The following is an 18,720-nucleotide window of genomic DNA, read 5'->3' as shown; positions in this document are numbered from 1 at the left end:
CAGATTTACACTTGGAAATGCAAGTATATTGAATCTGATTTTATTTTAGAAGTTCAAAGTCCATGTTCCTCAGAAGTGACTACTTTGTTATTGTGATGAGGCTACTATGTTTAAATATTCTTCTTAGATTTTTACCATCCAAAGGCTCGGTATATATGTAGGGTATGATGTAGCTGAAGGAGAGTTCTCCTTTCCTCACATGCAGCATTCTAATGGAGATGCAGGGCTTTTTCATTATTCCTGCCTATGTGAATATTTGCTCCAATGTTTAAGGCTGCAACTCTGGAAACTGCTATAAATACATAACCTAAAAATAATAATATTGTGAGTATTTATGTATCATTTCCTTTAAGCATGTTTTTTAAAAATTTTATTCTACATGTACTAAAAAGTGACTTGCAATTTGAGTAATTTTGGTAACTGGGAAAAACTGTCGGAATGTGAGGCTTCTAAAATCAACAAGAAGGTCAAAATGGATATGATGACAGTTCATGGCATGCTTGCTTTGAAATATCTGACTTTAATGTTTTATGATCATTTCATATGTTTAAGTGGTTTAATATTGTCACTAAAATGGCAGCTAATTAATACATTGAGGCAATGTATAAAAATGCACTGAGTGCCACAAATTCTCCCGCTGCTATATTTATTTATAGCAATGTACACTGCTTAATGTATGCTTCTATTTGGAAAGCATTTTTGTAAATGTCTGCCATTTTCACTTTCTCCTTGAGCACAGCCACAATCTTCCACTGCCACTCAGTATGAGATATCATGAAAGAAAATAATTTAGGAGTACTTCTCCATTTACCAAAAGATTTAAATTATTTTTGAAAATTACGGGTAAGATTGCTTATAGATTATATTAAGGTAGGTTCTATTGAAACAAAGCTGAGACAGAGATTTCTAAACAAGAGATTTGTTGGGAGGTGCTCTCAGGGGGAGGGCTGTGAAGGAAGCCAAATACAAGAAGGGAAATGTGTAAGCAAGAAGGTGTCAGTGGACACTGGCCATGGTTTGCTCCCGTGGGGAAACACCGGAGTGCAAAGGTATCATAGAGTTGAGCCTCTCTGGAGTCAAGTAGGCTGGCTTTCTGTACCTCCAGGTAGGTCAGTCATTGGTTATGGCTGGCCTTTGAAAGAGGGTGGGAGGGTAGCCTTCTCTAAAGAGGGTGGGAGAGGCAGCTCCCACTTGGTCCAGGGCAATTCTCCAGAGAAGGAAGAGGCATCTGTGAGTTATCTGCCAAGACTCACAGCATCTCGGTGATAAGAATTCCATCTAATAAAGGCAATCTGGGTGCGGTACCAACAGCATCCATTATAGAGATGAATCACAATTTAAAGGAACAGAGAACTGGTTGGACCTAGCTTCTATTGCTTCCCCCTTCCCAGGGCACACACACCCATGCATCCACATTTATAGTCAAGTAAAGGTGGAAATTCAAACTCTTTTCAAGTCCTTTTGATTTAAAAAAACATTTTACAAACATTAATGAAGACATGGACTTTAGTTCTATTTTTTGTTTGTTGCTTGTGGTATGGTAATGCAGAAGTTATGTGGCTAACTCTGCTATTAAAATGCATTTATGTTAACCTGAATGAAGATGGGCTCCTTGAAAGAGGACCTGAGATATTGTCCATGAAATCCTGAGGATGTTTTAAATGCCAAGTTTACTCAGGCAAATCTTTCTTCTGGCTTAATACTCCTATTTGTACTGCTTTATTTGCAGAAGCCTTTGTCTGTACATGCATAACTGATTCAGACAGGACTGAAACACTTGGTGTGTTCAACGAATTCATTTGCAGTTCTCTCTGCAATAAATTGTTATGTCATACTGAAGAACTGTAGAGTATTCCTCTTCCTGGTAGAATCTCCAACCCTCTTTTTTTCCCCCTATTATGAAACAGATAGGACTTTTTTCTTTGAAAAAGAGTTTTTCTTTCTTGCTATTTATCAGAATAATAATCTTGTATGAGAACATTGGAATTCCCATCAGTATCACTGATTTAAGAGGTGTTTTATTCTGTTTTAAATTGTCAAATATTTTTCAGGGGCATGGAAGATATATAAGAAATTCTTTGAATTGCACAGTTAACTTTAAAGTATAAGACCACTGATATAGTAGAAATAAACAATGACAAGTCTCCTCTTGGATTAAGAAGTATTTGTTGCTAATAATATTCCCTCTGATTGCGTTTTTATGTGATTATTCTAATTCATTAAACAGGAATAATGGTATGCAAAATAAACTAAGAATATAAAAATATATTAATTCAGTTTAGCGTTCAAGCTGATATTGCAAACTTTTCACTCTGCACAAGACTTTGCTAATACTCTATAAAGAATGCAAACCAGGATGGTGCCTAGGAGTGTTCTGAAAGGAAAAAGGCCTTTTGGAGCATAGTAAATACGTTATTGGGAAGGTGACTTGAAGGGATCCTATTTGCAAATGATTTCTTCAGTGGTTTTAATGCCATTGGTTATCTTTTCACTATCAATATTTGGTATTGCCTCTATGAAGCACTAAGAGGTAAAGTAATAGATAATTTTAGACTTTCTTTTGAAGTCAAACCTTAAATAATGAGAAAGCATAATGAAATGATATCTGTGATCATTTCTGACTGATATCTTCCTCAGTCTGTCTTTTCCTTTACATAATTGCTCATTTAACTGTCTACATTTGTACTTTTCTCCAGTTTAGACATAGGAACCTTGTTGAATAAATAAAATTCCTTTTTAATCTGTATACATAATAATTTATTCCCCAGTGTTTATTTCATTCATTGGTCATGATTTCTAAAATATCGTTACAGGCAAGATAGAATAATTATTTTTGAAATACTATGTCTCATCAAACTTAATTGAATTATGGCTCATACTCATGGCAAGACCAAATAAAGAATTGAAGGAACCCATTGCATTAGAATTTAGAAACTTTTCTGAAACAGACATTAAATTTGGCTAATGTCTTTAAAGTACACAGAAACCTCGTTTTGCTTCGTCACTATCACTTGCTAATAGCTTGAACAGTTTGAGTCCCTCAAATTTCGTGATTGCTCAGTAATATGTTGTGACATTTTTTTGCTTCCAGAAACTGCCAACTAAGTGAAGAAGACCACTGGATTTACCAGGCTATTTTGGATCAGTACCCTGGAGATCTCTTTGGAAGAAGGACTCTGTATCTGGACATGTTACAAAGATATTTTCCTCACAAATCTAGGCATGATTTGGTGAGTGCTGGGCCTACGTACATACTGGCAAATTAAATTGTTTTAGTAGTCAATAATTATTAAGCAATGTACATGTACTTTAAATGGTTCTTTAAAAATTATTTTTTCCTATACTCTAGAAAATAATAGGGTTATATAATGGTTTGAAAGCCTGTGCAGGTCATTTTTTCGAGTTTGTCCTGTCCATAACGAGGTGGAGGGCCCCCTCGGGCAGAAGTCACTCTCTGTGCCTACTTGCTGTGGAGATCTTCACTGTGATCCCAGGGCTGCTCTGCTAGTATTTGACTGCTGGGTGTCTGGTCAGCCAGATGCTCACCTTCGGGGGCTTTGCCATCTCCAGGTCTTGCCTGAAAGTGAAATGCCTGCTCCACTATTCACAGAGCCTGCTTCACCTCAGTCTTTCTAGTAACAGGGAAGCCAGCACTTGCCCTGGGGGTGGTACTTACTTATCTCTTCACCACCACGACAACTCTGCTTGATCCTCCTAGATGGATCTGAGACACAAATACCCCAAATACAGAACTCAAAGATGTGACTGATATTTTCCTAAAAAGGAACTGGGAAATTACTGTTTTATTGTTTCATTCTTTAGTCAACAAGAACACAAGGGCAAGAAAACAGAAGTTACCCTGTCACTAATTAATTTCACAATAACTCACCTTATAACATACACATAAACAAACACGCAGACTTTTAATTTTTAAGTGAGCCATGCTATAGCATCTTAAATACTCTGTTTTTGTAATTGTTTTAAATTAAGCAAGTAACAACAATACTCACATGTATATAGAAGTTAACCATGTATCAATCACATGGAAACTCCTTGAATACACGTAAGAGTGGATGAGAGAAGTACTGTTCCCATCCTTAGATGGAAAAACTGAAGCAAAGGTCACACAGCTACTGTGACCATTTTTTCCCATCTTCTTTCATTCTCTTCACCTCTCTCCCTTTATTCAGTAACAGATACCTGTTATATGATAAATAATTCACTCTGAATTTTTAAATAACTTTCACTTATTAAATTAGATCTTTCCTTTTGTTGCCTATTGATTCTATTTGCTTCTGTGACAAGTTGTCATTTATAACTTGTAGATTTTTATATTTTTCTATTATTATCATGATAAAGATTTTTACATTTACTTATTTATTTATTTATTTATTTATTTTTTGAGATGGAGTCTTGCTCTGTTGCCAGGCTGGAGTGCAGTGGTGCGATCTTTGCTCACTGCACCCTCCCCCTCCTGGGTTCAAGTGATTCTCCTGCCTCAGCCTCCTAAGTAGCTGGGACTACAGGCACGGGCTACCAGGCCCAGCTAATTTTTGTATTTTCAGTAATGACAGGATTTTACCATGTTGACCAGGATGGTCTCAGTCTTTTGACCTCGTGATCTGCTCTCCTCGGGCTCCCAATACATTTACTTCTTACATTAGATTTATTAGCATCCATTTCTGTGTGGTATATGCTTAATGTTTTACAGATGTTAAGTATATTTTTGGCTTTATAAAACAAAGCTGAGAAGTTTACAGAACAGATCTCAGTAGCTGATACTTAGTTTAAGTGAGACCAAGTAAGTGGTTTTACTGCGTACCTAATTATACCTAAAGTATTATTTTAGGTGGGACATAAAATGTCCTGTTTGCTAGCTGCTTTTCCCACAACTCCTGGAGGTTAAATAATATATTAAATTCAGAGTCATGGTCTATACTGGCAACATAAAGAATTATTTAGATCAGTGACTCTCAACTTTGGAAGACACACCTTTTTCTGAGGAGCATTTCAGAACGACCCACAGAGGTTTTCCAGGCTACTCAGGTTCTCTCCATTCCTGTTCTTCCCTCAAGACTCTGCTAATTCCCATGGTTGAGATTCACTGCCAAAAGGAGCTACTGCTGCCGATGTGAAAATGCCATGTCCTTCATGAGCATAGCATGGGAAGGGCTCAGTGTCATTGCTATTATTACTTTAAGTTTAGGCATCCTAACATCTGAATGTTTCAGTAATTAAGGGTAAAATTGTGAGTTTTCAAGATTGTGGTAGCAATTTTTATGTTTATTAGCATTTTGTCTAACTGAAACACTTGATGTAATTGTTAAAATACCAAAACTGATATAAAGATGGGATATTTTAAAAATTAAATATAGGGAAAATATTGCTTTCTGCTCTCATAGAATCATTACCATTTAGAAACGAAAGTGGTTTTAGAGGTTACCTGGTGTAACCGCATCCTATATGAGGAAACCAAGGACTTACAAACATTAAATGACTTGTCCTCAGTCACCAATTAGCCACGAGTTCAGAACTTTGGAGGTAGTACCTGGTTTCTGGTTGCTGTATTTATGATTAAATATTTGTCCCCAATTTTTCAAAATCATTGGTTATAATGGGTTTTTTTTCATTTTTGTAACAATGACGCAAAATATAAGCTCATTTTCATGATAAGTATTCACCCTCTGTTATCTTTTCAGATTGAACATGAGAAATATTGTGACCAATATCGCTTTGCTATGGAGCAGCGAAAGATCTTGATATCAAATTGGAATAAAAATAAGAAAGACTTTACACAGAAGGCTGTGCTGACACTCATTGAGGCTTGTGCAGCTCATGAAATGGAGAGCACATTGGCTAAGGACAAGAAAAAGCAACAGGAATTGTGTGCTGATCTGAAAGCCAAGGTAAGATGCTGCACAGGTGTTTCAGTATTTGTCTGGATATTTAAGAATCAATTTTTCCCTTTTGTTCAAACTCACCCTAAAGTTCAGTTTCTCTTTTTTTTAAAAAAAAAGCCTATCTTGAATAAAACTGTTAGTTTGAACTGTATAAAATTGCATTTTTTAAGTCAAAAACAGTCAATAATCAATAATTTCATATGGTTCAACCAAAAAGTTACTATAACAGGATGTTAATATTGAAGTTTTGATTGAGATATCCAATACCAACCATAGACGTGCACGTCATACTGAGGTACTAGACAAAAATGCAAGTGTAATGATAAAGTAACTGTCTAATGCTGATCCAAAGACTCTTGGACTTCTCATTCACATCAAAGATAGCAAAAAGTCCAAGTGAGGAGGAGAAGAGAAGCTTCATGATGAAATACATTGGGGCAAGCTTGCTGGGCTATGTGTGAGTCCTCAGCGAAGTGCTGGGGAATGGATGGGGTTTTCCTCCTCCTCAGACCCAGAAATGTCTAGCGGGGCTGGATTGAGGGTGGCTTGGGGAGTTGGTAGGTAACCCTCGCTGTTAGAAGGATTGAGGACTGGAATGCTCAGAGGGAAGTAGAGGCGCTGCTTCAGTGGCAGAACTGTAAGTAAGAGTGGCTGTTGTGCTGGGAACAACTGCATTCCACAGGAGGGTCACAGTGCATGAGTCCTGGAGGCCTGACGTGGATATGACCTCCCCAGGAGTGTTGGCCAGGGCCATTAAAAACAAATTGTATTGAGGTATAACATACTTGAAGTGCACAAATCTTGAGCTGATAAATGATATGGTAGAAAGACGATGGTGCAAAAAAAAATTTTATTCTCCTGATAGAAAACAACTGGCAGACATTAAGCAACACCAATTAAGAGCATATAAAACAAATGTCTTTGTTTTAAAACATTAGAGGAAAAATGTTTCATCTACATATTTTTAAAACAAAAAGATATTTCTTTTGACATTGCATAAGCTTGAGACCTAAAAGGAATAGGAGCTGCATCAAGGCTGATCTGTCATGGGCTGCAGGGCTAATACATGTTTCTTCTCCATCTTCAGGCTGATAAGAAATACACAGGGGCCAGGGGCCATGACAAGTTATTGTATTCCTAGTTTATTTATAGTCATTTTGCACACATTATCACTAACTGTTGAGCTATGCTGAAATTGATATTTTCTTTATATTGTATTGCACTGAGGTCAGTATACAAGTAGTAAAGTGCACAAGTGCACTTTAGGTCAAAAACAGTCAACAATCAATAATTTCATATGGTTCAACCAAAAAGTTACTCTAACAGGATGTTAATATTGAAGTTTTGATTGAGATATCCAATACCAACCATAGACATGCACATGAGACTGAGGTGCTAGACAAAAATGCAAGTGTAATGATAAAGTAACTGTCTAATGCTGATCCAAGGACTCTTGGATGATGCTTTACGACACACACACACCCCCATGAAAAACTACTGAGATCAAAACCTGGAATGTTTCCTGCAGCTCAGAAGACCCCTTAATGCCTCTTCTCAGTAAATACAGTCCCCACCTGTAACCACTATTCTGACTTCATGACCATCGATTAGTTTTGTCTATTCCTGAACTTCATATAAATCAAATGAGATACTACTATATATATACACAATATATATATAGTATATAGTCCTTTGTACTTCTTGCATTCATCATATCTGTTTCATCTTTGTGGCATGTTACATTGTTCTTCTTTATTGCTGTGTAGTATTTCATAGTATATGTATATATTTTCCTATTAACAGGAATTTGAGCCGTTTTCAGGTTTTTGCTATTATGATAGTGGCACTATCAACATTCTTGAACATGTCTTTTGGTGGACATATACATTCATTTCTATTGGATAGATAGTATACTTAGGAGCACAATCACTACATCATAAGGCTCAGATGTGTTTAGCTTTAGTAAATACTGCCAAATAGTTTTCCAAAGTGGTTATACAAATTTGCAACCTAATTCAATTGCTTCACATCTTCCCCAACATTGGTATTGCTAATCTTTAATTTCCTGTAATGTGGTGACTGAGTAGTGGTACCTCATTATGGTTTTTATTTGCACTTAGAATAAAGCTGTCTAAGTATCTTTTCATATGTTTATTAGCCATTTGGATATCCTCTTTTGTGAGAAGCCCACTCAAGTCTTTTGTCTATTTTTCTTTTGGGTGGTGTGCTTTTTCTTTTTCTTACTTATTTATATGTTCTTTATATATTCTGTATGCAAGAGCTATTTCTTTTTATTTTCTCCCAGTCAATGACTTGTGTCCTCACTCTCTTAACGGCATCTTTAAATGAACAAAACTTCTTAATTTTAATGAAGTACTTTTTAAAATTTTTAAATGTATTTGAGATATATCATATACAGTAAAATCACTAATTTTTTTATTTTTTATTTTTTAAGATGGAGTCTTGCTCTGTCGCCCAGGTTGGAGTGCAGTAGTGTGATCTTGGCCCATGGCAAGCTGCGCCTCCTGGGTTCACGCGATTCTCCTGCCTCAGCCTCCCAAGTAGCTGGGACTACAGGCACCTGCCACCACACCTGGCTGATTTTTTGGTATTTTTTTTTTTTAGTAGAGACGGGATTTCGCTGTGTTAGCCAGGATGGTCTTGATCTCCTGACTTTAAGATCTGCCCGCCTTGGCCTCCCAAAGTGCTGGGATTACATGCGTGAGCCACTGCGCCCAGCCAAAATCACTATTTTTAATGCATAGTTCTATGAATTTTGAAAATGCATGATGTATCACTACCACCATAATCAAGATATAGAACAGTTCCACCACCACTCAAAAATTCTTCACACCCCTTTGTAGTCAACGCCTCATCTACCTCCAGCCTTTGGCAACCACTGATCTGTTCTCTATCCTTAGAGTTTTGCCTATTCTAGAAGGTCATGTAAGTGTAACTCAACAGTATGTAGCCTTGAGTCTGGCTTTGTTCACTTATCATAATGCATTTTAGATCCACCCATGTTGTTTGTATCAATGGTTTGTTCTTTTTTATTGCTGAGTAGTATTCCATGACATGGCTATGTTACAGTTTTTCCGTTCATCAGTTGTTTCAAGTTATTGGTGATTAATGTTACCTTGCTTATAGTGGGAGTAGACTTTAGGCTTCCTGGTGAGCCTGTGCCTCAGAGGGTGTCCCCCCTTTTTTTTTTTTCTTATTTTTAAGAGACAGGGTTTCACTCTATTGCCCAGGCTGGAATGTGGAGATGCAATCATAGCTCACTGCAGCCTACATGTCCCAGGCTCAAGTGATCTTCCTGCCTCCATCTTCCAAATAGCTGAGACCACAGGCATGCACTACCATGCCTGGCTAATTTTTCAGTTTTTCAATATTTTGTGGAGATGAGGTCTTGCTATGTTGCCCAAGTTGGTCTTGAGTTTCTGGCCTCAAGCAATCCCAAAGCCGGAGATTGCAGGTGAGCCACTGGGCCTGGCCCTGCCACACTCTTGTTCCTTCCCCTGCACTAGATTGTTACTAGACACTTGCTAGCCTGGTAGGGGAAGGGGCATTCTGCAATACTGGTTCAGCCTCATTCTCAGGCAGGGCCTGTGTCCCTGGGTCTTGGGGCTAAGGGCCTACTCAGCAATCCTGCTCTTTTTCCCACAGCAGACAAATTCTGCCTCATGATTTTGATGTTCTTGTGAGGGAGACAGTTTCCTGCACTTCCCCCAGGAGAAGAGCGTTTCTTCATTTCCTTCTCCCAGTTGTGATGGGTCCACACTTGTACCCTAGTGGGTTTGTGGCTTTTCCTCCAGCAGTGATAGGTGTTCATTCTATAGGACTTTGGATCTTCTTTGGCAGATCTGCACTGCCATAGGATGCTTTCTCTGCTCTCCTACCCTGACTCTGATTTTTTTTTGTGAGCACTCTGAGATCTATGGAGAAAAGCCTGAGAGTGGGTGCAAATTCCTCTTGTGTTTGTAGCTTCCACAGGTTCTATATTCTCATGCTCTGCGAAGTCATTAAAACTTGTAAATCATTAACATTTGTCAATTTATTACAACATTTTAGCTGCAGTCTTCTGACTTCCATAGTGGCCTCATCTCCCCAGATGCTCTGTGGCAAGTAAGCCAGTTGTCACATCCTGGCTCTCCTTGGAGGCATCTGTCTTTCCTTAAATTTCAGACTAATTTATTGCCTTGTGGCCTCTGCTCTCTGAGGAGTTCAAGAAAAGTCCTGATGTAGGTGATTCAGCTTTTCCTTGTGGTTAAAGTGAGAACAATATTCTGTCTAACTTTCTACACCTAAATGGAAGCTCATAGCTCCTAATGAAATATAATTCATCAATCTTTTTTTGTCCTATTTAAGAAATCACTGGCTAATGGTAAAGGGCCATTGTCAAAGATATTATGCCCAAGATTTTTCTGCCTAACAGGGTTCCTGCCAGAAGTAAGGGGACCCCAAAGACAGTGGGATGGAACAACAATAACCTGATGGGAACCTGATGGATAGCAAAGAAATGGCTAGTCAAAGGTAAATGAGCAGGACACACATCAGGAGCATCTTTCCTGGAAAACCCAGCTAGCAATCAAGGCAACAGCACTGCTTGGAGGGCAAGGGTCAGCATGAACCTCCTGCCTAGCTTACTTAGGACAGTGTCAGTCACCCATCAACTGAGAACTTTGCTTTCCTTTTCTTTAGCCCTCCTTTTCTTTTCCTCCTCCCACCTCTGGGCCCCGAAGGTTTAAGCATCTAGGGAATGAAAGAAGCCATCTTCTGCATGAAGAGGGAAGTGCTAACTAATCTCTTAGAACCAGGCACTGATTTTGAACCAAGACTGTTTTATGACTTAAAGTTACCATGGACCTCTCTGTAACTCAAGAATGAGCCATGCATTCTGCTGAGTTTTCAACTGGTGGTTGGAGAAACATCTGAATGGAGGACAAAAACAATACCACATTTTGATGATGTCTCACACATCATGCTGTACCATATACGAAGCATACTTTACTGAGTGTCCCCTACCCACCAGGCATCCTAATAGATGCTTTCTATGCATTTCCTGATATTCTCTTCAATGACAAATCTAAGCTGAGATGTGCAGAGGTTGCTGCAGAGCATCTAGTCACTGAATCAAGGCTGCAGCTCTAAGAGACAACATAACATGTAGCCTCTTCAGAAAGGTATGGTCACACGAGGATAAACAAATATCTGAGCGTTCAGGGATGAAACCTGAAAAGTGTAAATGCAGGCAGATAGTGGGGGAAATCAGAACATAAAGCACACTGTAGTAAAATGGATTCTGTTTTTTCTAGAGAGGGTGTTATCATTGGAATTTGTATTCCTGATGAGGGACTGAGCTCAGTAAATTATAGCTGGGATCTGGGATCAAAACGATATCATAAAAGAAAAGAAGTAAATCTATAAATTCTGCAGTCATTTAAAATGTTAAACTATGCTTATAATTTTTTTTAACCTGGAAGGAAACTTGGCAATTTATCCCTGCCCTTCATTTTATAAGCCTGAAAGCTGAGCCCTGAAAGATGAAGTGACTTGCCTGAGGTTCACATCAGCTCATTCAACTTGTAATTCAATATTATCTTGGCCCCACAAAGGTTTGCATACAAGAGTTCTACAAAATAATAGAAGATATTTATTATACTGTAGGCTCCAGTGTGCTATAAAGTAGGCCCACAAAGTGTGAAAAATATTACTTCATTGTATCATAAATTTGACCTTTCTAAAACTAATACGCCAGCTATAATAAACATTAATTAAACATTTAACCATAATTTTGTTCTCAGCCTTGGAATTTAAAAGGGCTTTTGGAGGGTAATTTAGATGATTTGTGTCTTTTAAGAGAAGTGTTAAAGGAATTTTGAAACAATGCTCTCGTGCTCTCTCTGTCTCTGTTTTGTTTCATTTTGGTTTTCTGTAGCAAGCAGAGGTATTTGGGCCTCTCACCAGAGGATGACAGGAAAGGGAGGAAGTAGAGCTCTCATTCTCCTGCTCCCATGAAACCTGCTCTTTGATCCCCCAAGTTTTCCCAGACTACTGCCTGAACCAGTCTGTTAGCTGTGCACTCGATTCCATAGCATCCTTGTCTGTCCATGGCATGGCTAGGAACATCCTCCCCAGAGCCATCTCTTTTTTTTTTTTTTTTTTTTTTTTTTTGAGATGGAGTCTTGCCCTGTCACCAGGCTGGAGTGCAGTGGTGCGATCTCGGCTCACTGCAACCTCCGACTCCTGGGTTCAAGCAATTCTTCTGCCTCAGCCTCCTGAGTAGCTAGGATTACAAGCACGCACCACCACACCCAGCTAATAGTGCTGAGATTACAGGTGTGAACCATGTGCCTGGCCCTCATAATTGTCTTTCTTTGCTTCCATGCTGGGTGGCTGAGTGCTGCCTGGTGGTCAAAGGGGAAGAGTTAACTTCATCTGGATGCTCAATGCCACATGAGAGGCTTTCGTCCTGTCCTTAGTTTGCCCACTCTCCCCATGCCTTTTATGACTGTTTCCCATGGTCGCCACTCCATAGGACCCATACCTGACACCATACACTCTCATCCTCAGACTCCCAGGAGACAAACTACCTCCTTCTTTAGCAAGAAAATTAAGTCATTGAGGAGTGAAACAACCCCTAATTTCTTCTTCCCCACCCTATGCCTTTCTGTCTCTTGCCAGGCGCTGGCCTTCCTCTAGATGAAGGGTGTTATGTTTCCTATGTATTCAAGTTCAGTCCTTCTCCCAAAAGTCTGGAACTGTGACCCACCTAACTACTTTAGAAATGTGATGCTAGTGATTATCGCCTTTCTTTATTTTTGTCTCTCTTATTCTTTGTAGTGTTTTCTTTAGCCTATAAACATGGCTAAGTAAAAGACTATCCAAAGAAGTCTTCTCTTGTCATCCTCAAGGTCTTGGGCAGTCCCTACTCTACTCTTTCATTTGAAATCAATCCTTTGAAAGAATAGTCTACATTATCGTCCCAAGAACTTCTGACTTCTCAGTCTACTGAAATCTTCTCCACCCCTTAATGTCTCCAGTGATCACCATGTTACCTAATCTAGCAAGGCTCTTCCGTCCTGATCCTCCTGGACCTCTCCCCTTCACTTGCTTGTTGATGACCCACTCTTTGACATTCTTTACTCCCTCAGCTTCTATAAAACCTATCTTGCCATATCTTACAGTGGTTCTTAGTCTTCCTGTGTATTTCCCATTGTCTGCCCACTTCTAAAACCCTGGGGCCTTCCAATTTTCTGTCCTTGCTCTTTGCTCTTATTTCTTTACTTCATTGGCCACTAAAGCCTCCTCGTGATTCCGCCTACCCTGATATGCTAACTGCTCTCAGATCTCTATTCCCATTTCTGCACAGTTCTCTCTTCGGCTTCATGTATCCAGCTACATGCTGATTATATCAACTTAGAAGGCTGAATGCCTCAAATTCAGTGTCCAAAATAGAAATCTTCATTTTCCTGTGGTAAATTTTCCCTTCTTTCTTGAAACTCCGCTTCCTCTTTTCTCTTACCTTCATAGCCATTTATGTACTTTTGAAAACTTTATCTATCTGCCCCTTCCTTTCTATCATAAAGCCCTGGCCATTGTTCCTGAGCTATTGCACCTCTCATGGCTATGTTTTACATTCTGCCCTTGAGAAACCCTTTCTCTAAATTGCAGGCAGAATGCTCTATCTAAAATTCAATTCAGATTCAGGCCAAGCCCAGTGGCTCATGCCTGTAATCCCAGTTCTTTGGAAGGTTAAGGTGGGAGGATTGCTTGAAGCCAGGAATTCAAGACCAGCCTGGGCAACAGAGCAAGACCCTATCTCTACAAAAAAGGGTTTAAAAAATAGCCAGGAGTAGTTGTGCATGCATGTAGTTCTAGCTACTCAGGAGGCTGAAGCAGGAGGATTTATTGAGGCCAGGAGTTCAAGGTTACAGTGAGCTATGATTGCATCACTGCACTTCCGTTCAGCCTGGGTGACAGAGTGAGTCCCTGTCTCTTAAAGAAACTATAATTCAGGTATGCCATTCCCTGATGATACCATCTCATTTGCTTACAGTAATCGCCCAACTTTCTGGCATTGCTGTCCAGGTTTTCAATAATTTGGACCCCGGCTTTCTTCCAGCCTCCTTTCTTGACACACTCCACTCTACACATTACAATTTAGAAATATCAAACTCCTTGTAATTCACTCTCGCTCTACCTCTGCACAGTACAACATTCTATTTCCTGTCCCTGTGCCTTTGCTGTTGCTATTGTTGGCTTTGCCTGGAATGCCTCTCTTACCTTCCTTTGTCTGAATAAATCTCATTCATCTTCAAAATTCAACTCAAATGTCTGATACAGGAAGACTTTGTTGAATCCCTGACTAGAGTCAATACACTCTTTGTTCTCCCTAACTCCTGGTACATAACTCTGGCTCGCCTGTGATTATGATTATGTCACACGGGAAACTCTATTTCCCCAACAGAAGTGCAAGGAGGGACACCATCTTATTCATCTTGGTGTAAGCCTCCCCCTACCCCTGCCCTAGATTTTCACCTAGACAGGTGCTTAGTAACTCGCTGAAGTGAAGTGGATAAGCCTTAGGCATTTTGTTTCTTCTTCCCAATACCTCCTGATACAGTACTCTCCTCATACCTTCTTTCTAATGTATTTCTCAGGAAACTTGCTGTTGAAACAAGTATATGATGTGCAAAGTCATCAAGAAGTAAAGTACAAGACTGAATTGTCAACATTGAATATTCTGAGATGCCAAATGTAGTTTTAAAAATAAAACCTGACTACCCATAAAATTGAGGTATATTTTAGGCATGAACAAAGTCACCAGGCACTTAGTTTTCTTCTTCACTTCATTTGTTTTTGTGCTCCTTATTGTCTCTCTAGCTGATTGTATGGCCCAGTCAAGCAGCCACAAGTAGTTAAGAAAATCAGATAATGTTGAGATGGAAGATACCTTTTTGAGTAAATATCACTTGAACTCTCTTTCCACATTTGGTAGTTCTCCACAGTATCAGTTCCTTCCATAAGCCCCCTTCTGCACAGATTTCAGCCTACTTTGCTGTTGAAGAGCAGACTTGGATTTAGGTTTCACAAATCAGATGTGAGCAGTACTTTAATTCAAATAGAGTTTTCTGAGTTCCAATTCCAAGGATGATGAATGGCTGATGTCGTACTCAGACTCACCCTCACACAGGAAGCAACCATAGCAACTTGACAAAATGATTTAAAAATGTTTGCAGGCAATGGATAACCAGTGTATGGATGAGATTTTTAAAATAAGAGAAGTTTTAAAAATGAGCCTCATATTCACCCTGGATTTCTTCTTGAGGTCATCTGTCAATATGAGGGGGATAGAAACAGCCTAAGCAGAGAATGACAGTCTTGATACGTAAAAGAAGCAGAGATTGGAGTTTGGGCTGTTTGGGGGCAGGATACTAGAGATGAAGGACTGGCATATAAAGAGCCTCAAAAATGTATATAAAAATACTCCTTGGGTCCTTTGTCAGCTTCTAAGTTCTGAATGCACAGGATGAGATACCAAAAGACAAACAGAGAACAACCACTAGAAGGCTGAGAACCAAACAGAGATTTCAGAGGTCACAGGACACAGGCCTGGGGAGGTGTAGGTCTTGGAGTTCTAGTTTAGCCAAAGTAGAGAAATCTTGGTGAACTCTCTAGACATTCAGTTGAGACCCTAGAAAGGCCATGCCGTAGGGGTAAGGGCTGTACTCTAGGATTATGAAGAAAATAGAAACAGACTTACCCTCTAAAAGACCAAAATAAAGCATCAGTAAGATTCAGGAGATTTTCTGGCAACTTAAGTGCCTTCCTGACTAAGGCTCAACACTGTTTAGAGAAAAACAGCATAACCCAGAGGCTCTACAAAATATCATTCGCAATATCCAAAATATAATAAAAATTACCAAACATTCAAAGAAACAGGAAAAGTGACAGATAGATAATCAAGGAAAGAAACTGTCTCAGAGATTATCCAGATATTTGTAGTTAAAAGACAAGAGCCTCAAGATAATTATAATTAATTTGTTAAAGAAAGTAGAAGTAAAAATGGAAAAAATGAATGAAAGTATATATTTCAGTAGAGAATTTGCAGATATAAAAGTGGGTCAAATGGAAATTCTAGAAATGTAAAATATAATAAATTAAGAATCTATTGAATTGGCTTTATCAGCAGACGGGGCATAACAGAAGACAGAATTAGTGACCTTGAAGACAAGCCAATAGAAGTATTCCAACTGAAGCACATAAAGAAAAAATAATAAAATGAAAGAATAGAGCAGAGAACATAAGAGAGATATGGAACATGGTAAAACGTTGTATTATATATGTAATTAAAGTCCCAGAAAAAGGAGAGAGAGAATAAAATAGAGGCAGTATTGAAGAAATAATACCTAAGAACTTACCAAATCCAATGAAAGACATCAACCTATATTTTTAAGAAGCTCAACAAACCCCGAAGTAGACAAACACACACAAAAAAACCCACACCTTGGCACTTGATAGTCAAACTCCTGAAAACAATGGTGATATGCTTTGACTGTATCCCTACCCAAATCTCATCTTGAATTATAGTTCCCATAATCCCTACGTGTAGTGGGAGGGACCAGGTGGAGATAATTGAATCACAGAGGTGGTTTCCCCCATCCTGTTCTCGTGATACTGAGTGAGTTCTCACCAGATCTGATGGTTTTATAAGGGGCTTCCCCCTTTCGCTGGGCACTCATATTCTCTCCTGGTACCATGTGAAGAAGGACATGTTTGCTTACCCTTCCGCCATGACTGTAAATTTCCTGAGGATTCCCAGCCACGCTGAACTGTGAGTCAATTAAACCTTTTTCCTTTATAAATTACCTGGTCTCGGGTATATCTTTATTAGCAGCATGAGAACAGACTAATTCAGATGGGTAAAGAGAAAGGGAGTTATATGAAGAGACAGACATGGCATGGCCATCGTTTTGCTGGTGTGGTCACACATGAAGGCAGTCTGTTCTGAGTCACTGGTGATGCAACAAATTCCCAATTGCGTCAGAGACAGTGTGGCTTCTACCTGTGGTACATGGTTCTGGATGTTATTTCTGGAAGCTTAGTCTGGAGCTTGCTTCTCTGCCCTCTCCAGAGATTTTATGAGCTTTCTAAAATTCCATAATTAATACATTCTGCTAAGCTATCTAGGGTGGATTCTGCTGTGTGCAACTGAAAACTCTGACACAGAGGGTGTCTGGGTCCTACTGTGCTATTTTGACAGGCCTTCTTGCTGGCTGCAGGTTAAAGATGAACAGCAGACAGAATCAGTAATGATTCATCATTCTCCTGGTCCAAGCTGAAATAGATCTTGCAGGCACACACTATGTTGGATCACCTTTGAAACAGAGGTAATCACAAAAAGCTCATCCATCAGTCACATGGCCCAAGTGACAAAGTATAGGGAAGGAGATGCATATAATAAGGATATATCAACATCTGTAGATGTAATTTACTTTCATTTGTACTCTGACATCATTTAGGGGGTGTTTGCTCAGGAGGTACAGCAAGTTGCTTCTTTTGGAGCATTAGGGATCTCCACACAATATACTTCCTTGATTAGAGAAGAAAAACAACATAATTGGAGGAACTTAGGTGTCCAGTTTACTATGGGAACTGGCAAGGATTCAATAGTTTCTGCCAATTTAAGGCAGTTGTTCATGAGTATTTTGGAGTGGTCAATTGTGCTATGCATCATTGGCATAATCAGTGCTAGTGATGAATTCTTTGCATTATCAGCTTCCCTATAGTCACTGCAGTCGGGGGCATTTATGGAGAAGTTCCCCGTGGTTAACCATGGATACAATATTGGCAGAAGAAAGAGAGCTCTGAGGAACCATAGGCATCAATGCCAGAGTGATTTTTGGTCACAGCAGCAGATGGCATTTCCTCTATACAGCTATATTGCACTATCTGTGGCTCTTGGCAGGTAGCTAATTGAAATTCCCAGGGTTCGAGGACTTGATGAATCTACATATTAGTTCCAAGTAAAATATTCCAAGTAGCCGTGCTCTTAAAATGTCTTAGTTTTTAAAGTATATCTGTCTGCATTGGGGTCTCTTTTGTAAAGTTTAAAAGAGGCTGTACTTTTTAATGTTCTTTATAATGAGAGCATTATATTTCTGTGGCAAGTCATAACATCTCACATGATGTTTTGCAAATGAGGATACTTGGTCTGGAATATAGATGTTTGCATTTTAGAATGACTTTATGCAACAAAATTTCAGGCAACCATAATCTCAAGTACTGGGTAATTTAGGAGGCGAAGTTACAACTTGGAGTTGGAAAGCCAATATTCTTAAAATATCTGTTAAAAATAAATACATAGCTATTAAAAAAATTTAAACATGTCTAGTGGAACAGAATAGAGAGTCCAGAAATAGATCCACACATCTCAAGTCAGTTGATTTTCAACAAAGATACACAGTCAATTTAATGAAGAAAGGGTAGTCCTATGAAAAAACGGTGTGAACCATTGAACATCCAGATGCAAAAATAAGTGAGCCTTAATACATACTCCTACCCTATGTAAAATGAACTCAAAATGGATCATAAGCCCACATGTAAAACTGAAAACTACAAAACACAGGGGAAGACAACTTGGGGGAATTGTTATGATCTTGGTTTTGGCAAAGATTTCTGAGATATGACACCAAATGCACTATCCCTAAAAGATATAATTGATCAATTGGACATCTTCAAAATTGTTGAAAGACACTGCTAAGATAATAAAGAGACAGGCCATCCACTAGAAGAAAATATTTGCAAATTGCATGTC

General features: G+C 38.9%; 1 protein-coding gene across 25 annotated transcripts in view; it reads left to right on the top strand.

Moving 5' to 3' along the window:
- Positions 1-18,720, top strand: part of CCDC148 (coiled-coil domain containing 148) — a 279,411-nt gene that overhangs the window by 143,608 nt on the left and 117,083 nt on the right. For all 25 annotated transcript variants that reach the window (XR_012421116.1, XR_010579884.2, XM_065525533.2 and 22 more), the window contains 2 exons: positions 3,092-3,230; positions 5,700-5,906. Coding sequence is in view for 23 of the 25 variants with exons in the window: in XM_065525533.2 (XP_065381605.1) it covers positions 3,092-3,230; positions 5,700-5,906 (346 nt within the window). In the remaining 2 variants the exon portion in view is untranslated. The remainder of the gene's footprint in view (positions 1-3,091; positions 3,231-5,699; positions 5,907-18,720) is intronic.

Source organism: Macaca fascicularis, chromosome 12, assembly GCF_037993035.2.
Source record: "Macaca fascicularis isolate 582-1 chromosome 12, T2T-MFA8v1.1".
In the NCBI taxonomy this organism is placed as follows: domain Eukaryota; kingdom Metazoa; phylum Chordata; class Mammalia; order Primates; family Cercopithecidae; genus Macaca; species Macaca fascicularis.
Note: the sequence above shows the minus strand (reverse complement) of the source record. Positions and strands in the feature narration are given on the sequence as shown.